Genomic DNA, 5,613 nt, shown 5'->3' on the forward strand with positions numbered 1-5,613 from the left:
AAGAGGAACCAAATTTCCTACCAGGTCCCAACTTTGTTTTCTGCAAAGTCTACTTCCTAGTTAAATTTTAATGTCAGCATTGTGACAACCATGAAGGTAAGCTTTAGATCGGAAAAGAATCAAAGCTCCCGGGCAACTTATTTCCTGGACTTAAATATAAACTCCAGTATGACCCTGGGCTCTAAACCTTTTCCCAATAATCCTCCCTTTAGTTGAGGTACTGATAGAGTCACTAATGAGTTAATTCGGATAGAACCACTGAGAAGAGCATCCTAGAGAGCCCAGGAAGTGGCTTGGGTTTCCACAATGTTTCCTGTGTTCCAGTCAGTGTCAGGATGTAGTTTATTTGACCGGGGCATTCATTGGGAATATTTGTTGTGGGGTTAGGTTGGAGTGCAAAGGAGGATTCCGCAAAGGCAAGGCTTGTTGGAGATATCCGTGCAGCTGTGCCTCCGTGTGTCCCGGGGAACTAGAGGAGGAGACAGGTCCATACTGAGTTCCCATCTTCAGAGGATCCTCTGAGGATCCGCAGCTTGCAGCTTGCGTGAGCCAAGGCTTGGAGCAGAATGGCTAGAGAGCCACAGGCGAGCGCAGCCCTAATCGGTCCATCGGCAGAAGAGGGGGGTGGGCTTCTGGTGGTGACCGTGGAACAGGAAGAGGTCTCCTCCTTGGCAGAGGAGGCCAGTTGGCTGAGCTTCCCTGCATCCGACCGCTCCCGCCAGCGCTTCCGCGCTTTCCGCTACCCAGAGGCTGCTGGACCCCGGCAGGCGCTGAGCCGGCTCCGAGAGCTCTGCAGACAGTGGCTGCGGCCAGATATGCACAGCAAAGAGCAGATTCTGGAGCTGCTGGTGCTGGAGCAGTTCCTGACCATCCTGCCAGGGGAGCTGCAGGCCTGGGTGCGCGAGCAGCACCCCGACAGCGGGGAGGAGGTGGTGGCACTGTTGGAGTACTTGGAGAGGCAGCTGGACGAGACGCCTCCACAGGTAGAAGGAACAGGTTTAGGGTCTGAGACCTATGCCCTGTGCCTTCCAGAAACCTCGAGCAAGATCCAAGGGAGGCATTGCTTAGAGCCTGCGAAGTCTCAGTCTGAACTGAGAACCTGAGGCAACAGCGAAGTGGCCTGGACCCCTCAGAATAGTTATAAGCACAAAGCAAAGTACAAGGATTGGGGAGAACTCAGAGCTAGCGCAGCTCGGGTAGACTGTGTGGAGCAGAGTGGTGAGAGGTTAGATGTGAACTCGTAACCGGTGTGCTGAGTAAGACCCGAGGACAGGCTTGAGCACAGTGGGCACAAACGACTTGATAACGTGTTTTCTTGGCTTGTCACGTGTGACAGCATCTTCAGTGCTGTCGTACTTAGCCACCTTGCTTTGTTGTTCTCATTGACAATGGAGGGACATTCCACAGTTTTCCTAGAATCTAGAAAGTTTTTTTCCTGTCCAAATTCATGGACCCCTTGTTTGATCCTCTGGTAGAAAATGGCCTGGTTTTAACTTCCATCTTCTGGCCTTAAAAACAATACCGGTGTACCGGTGTGTGTGTGGTGGGGGGGGGGGAGAAGTCTGTACACATTAACTATGTGTCTCCATTATATTTTCCCCCCTTTATATAACCCTCCTCTTTGTAACCTGCTAAGTCCAGTTAGTAGCACTCTCTGGAATGTTGACTGATGATGTTGTCTGATCTTGTTCACACAGCTGCAGTGAGCTCCTGAGTCAGTAGCCATGTCTTTTCCAGAAAGTAGCATGCCAGGTTCTTTCTGCCCCGTCTTTCATGAGGTTCCCTGAGCCATGAGAGGCAGAGGTTGGTGTACATGCGCTTTTTAAGGATAAGCCATTTATTCTCAGCTCTTTGCCCAGTTCTGAGTCTCCATGTTAACTGCTGCCAACTGTGTAGAAAAACATCTCTTGATAAGGTTGGGGCAGCACTAATCTACACATGTAAATACATTTTGGCCTCTTTTAGGAGATTTCCTTTCTTCAGCCTCCAGTGTCCTTGCATCAGAGGACATGTGATTAGAACCTTCTAACTAGTGATCAGGAGACCAAGATTCTGGCCTTAGAGCTGCTGTCCTGAGCTCTGTAACAGCGGACAGTCAGTTCAAGACTTTGTAAAAGATGTAAGAAATTCTGAGCATCATTTGACTATACGTGCCTGCAAGGAAACTAAACTTTAATGAGGATCCACCACCTATTATGTTCTGTCTTAGTTGGTTTTACATACTGCAATCAAATTTGTTTCTTAAAACCCCTGTTCAGTGGAAATTACTATGTTTATTTTTCAGACAAGATATTAATACTTCTATAGATTTTCCCATCAGCTTCATAAGGGTAGAGAGACAGAGCAAGGGAGCAAAAAAAGATGGTTAATCCATAAGCTCTGTGGCTGTTCTGCTTTAGCTCCCATTGTCGCGTTGCTACTTAGGAGCTCGATGACATGGACAAGCTGCCTAATCTGGGCCTCAGTTTCAGCTACAAAATTCTAAACAATCCCATATTTCACTGAATGGGGAGGGTCCCTGCAGCTGCCATACAGGAAAGTGAACTCCATGAAGAGATAAGAATGAAACCCTGATGCAAATTGATTTCTTCAACCTGGATCAGACTTTGGGGAGTCTAATAGCAGGCTGTTTATTCCCAATGTATTAGAGCCCAGAATAGTTTAGAAAAGTTTGGTGGTGTGATACAATTCCCAGTGCACGAGGAAGCCTAATTACATTGAAATTCAGCTCAGGGTACTTGTCATTTCTTCCAAGAGAATGGGTTCTAGAGATCGGCGACCTGCACTAGCTTAACAGCCTAAGGGTCTGGCCTGGTCTAATGTCATACAGATATCATAGAGATCATTTGGGATATTAGTCATTGTGGGAATTTGGCGGACCCTCTGGCTATAAGGGTCATTTGGATTACTAGCCACCTCCAGTCTGGCCTGGTCTTAGTCATACAGATACCATAGAGATCATTTGGGATATTAGTCATTGTGAGAATTTGGGGACCCTCTGGCTATAAGGGTCATTTAGATTACTAGCCCCCTTCAGTCTTGGTTGTAAGAGTTTGCTATGGCCCGACCCAACAGATAACACAGATCACCAAGACATTAATCACTTCCAGTTCTCAGCTTTCTGGTTGGAAGAACAGGTTTTTTATCTTTCCCTTTGGAAAGATGATCCTATATGCTTAACATTTCTGGTTTCTCTGGAGACCTGTGGGTGCAAGGACCTTCTTGCTCTGCTCCCAATACTTCACATGGCTGTCTGTATTTCAATGAGTTAATATTCACGAAGCTCTTAGAATCAGTGCGTGGTAAGGGAAAGTCCCCACACAGAGTGTGATGGGAAAGTTTGGTTGAATAAATAAAAGTAAATGAATGACTTTTAGGTCTCAAATGGTGAATGGAGTCGAGAACGTCTCTGCTGCAAGGGGGCATTGTTGAAGCCATCCCAGAACTCACAAAGTAGCCACTCCCAGCCAATGAAGAGTCCGCTCAAGCGTTCATCTCAGGAATCTTCAGAGTGTTCACCCTTACAAGCAAGAGGTGAGAGAATGTGAGTGAGTGTGTGTGTGTGTGATGGGAGGGATCCAACTCAGTGCCTTATACATACTAAGTGAACATGCTACCACTGAGGTACCACATTCCCAGTCCTACACTGTGTAAATTATTATAAAGACTTCATTTACTTTCATTTAATGATCACCTAAAAGATGGGTCTATTTGACAATTACTTTCTATGCCCACCACCAATTATTTCTAAGACTGACAAAGGGAAATTAAAAAGAAAAAAGAAAGCTTTCCTAACCAATCCCGTGAATCCTAAGATGCAATTAAAATTGATATTTAGAAGCAATTAATCTAGTTTTAGCAACATACTGATCTCAGTTTGGTGTGTATATGTTGTATATATGTATGTAGGTAGGTATATGTATCTTTAGAGGCCTCTCTACCATAGCATTGTTGTTTGGTACTGGGAATAGAACCATCAATAAAACTGAATTTTTGCTCTGATAGATTTATATTCTAGTGGTACAAGATTAAAAAAAGTCAATAGTGTAATTTTGGATATTTAAGAGTGCTACAAAGAAAACAAAGTACAATTTGTAAAGTCAGAGTATCCCCGTGTCTTAGTTACTTTTCTGTTGTTGTGAGAAGACACCACAATCAAGGCAACTTATAGAAGAAAGAGCTTATTGGGGCTTGCTTACAATTTCAAAGGGTTAGAGTTCATGGCCGTTATGGTGGGGGGTATGGCAGCAGGCATGCAGGCATGGCACTGGCATTGTAGCTGAGAGCTTGCATTTTGATTCATAAGCATGAGGCAGAGAGAGCTACCTGGGAAGGTATAGGCATTTGAAACTTCAAAGTCCACCCCAGTGACACACCTCCTCCAATAAGACTATACCTCCTAATCCTTCCCAGACAGTTCCATCAACTGGGTACCAAGTATTCAAACCATTTGAGCCTATGGAAGCTGTTCTCATTCAGACCACCACACCCAGCAATAGTAGAACTGCTGTAAATACAACCTACCGAACTTTGCAAGGCATGGAGTTCTTTGATGGTGTCTCCACCTTAGAAAACCCCTTGGCAGTGATTATTTGTTTTTTTTTTGTTGTTGTTGTTTTTTTGTTTTTGGTTTTTCGAGACAGGGTTTCTCTGTAGCTTTGGAGCCCGTCCAGGAACTAGGCTCTGTAGACCAGGCTGGTCTAGAACTCACAGAGATCCGCCTGCCTCTGCCTCCCGAGTGCTGGGATTAAAGGCGTGCGCCACCGTGAACAGAGGTGAAAATGCGTATCACCGACCGCTGATTGACTTGTTGGAGTCCTTACTTCCTTAGTTTATTAGAACGTGTTTCAGAAATATTTTCACTTGCTGCTTGCCTTTGTCCCACCTTTAGTATCTTAGGTGTATATCTGAGGTCTATTTAATATTAGTGTATATCTCAGTCTCACTCCTCTTACCGTCCAGGCCCTCACCTGTGGATCCTGAGCCTAAAGCCTGTCCAGAGAGGAGGGGAATACAGAAAAATAGTTTTAGAACCTACTGCCCAGGACACTGGAAAGGATTTATAAAGTACCCAAAATGACGCTTTTCATGTTTTATTAAATGGTTTTTAGGAATTTTTATGTTGATTGGTTCTTCATTGGGTTTCATGGTCTTGGTCCTCACCACCCTCCCCCACTTCCTGTTTTTCCATTGAATCCCAGTTCCTATCAGGTTTCTTTCCTCCTCAGCACTCCTGTTGTTCCCTTAATTCCCACCGTTATTTTTGCATTGAAATATTAAATTTAAACATAAAAAAGTTTAATTGATATACTCTAGATTATATTAAATTTTAAAATTAATCAACATATTAATAAATAATTAATAACATACTACCTTATTTATTAAAATAAATTAACTATTAAATATTTACTTTAAATATTTGTCCTTGGCATTCAGCGAGCTCTATAACTTTTGCCTCCTTGCTGTTTTTCTCAGAGCTTTCTCCCTTGCAGCCTTAGTAAACACTTCCTGAGCCGGGCGGTGGTGGCGCGCGCCTTTAATCTCAGCACTCGGGAGGCAGAGGCAGGCGGATCTCTGTGAGTTCGAGACCAGCCTGGTCTACAAGGGCTAGTT

The 5,613-nt window shown here is 44.5% G+C and overlaps 1 protein-coding gene across 1 annotated transcript in view; it reads left to right on the forward strand.

Annotated features, from left to right (window-relative positions):
* The first annotated feature begins 346 nt into the window (after positions 1-346).
* LOC101982853 (zinc finger protein with KRAB and SCAN domains 3-like) overlaps positions 347-5,613 on the forward strand; it is a 6,670-nt gene continuing 1,403 nt past the window's right edge. The window contains exons 1-2 of the mRNA XM_005369918.2: positions 347-983; positions 3,378-3,534. Of these exons, the coding sequence (XP_005369975.1) occupies positions 567-983; positions 3,378-3,534 (574 nt within the window). The 5' untranslated portion in view covers positions 347-566. The remainder of the gene's footprint in view (positions 984-3,377; positions 3,535-5,613) is intronic.

The sequence above is a fragment of the Microtus ochrogaster genome, unplaced genomic scaffold, assembly GCF_000317375.1.
Source record: "Microtus ochrogaster isolate Prairie Vole_2 unplaced genomic scaffold, MicOch1.0 UNK66, whole genome shotgun sequence".
Classification (NCBI taxonomy): domain Eukaryota; kingdom Metazoa; phylum Chordata; class Mammalia; order Rodentia; family Cricetidae; genus Microtus; species Microtus ochrogaster.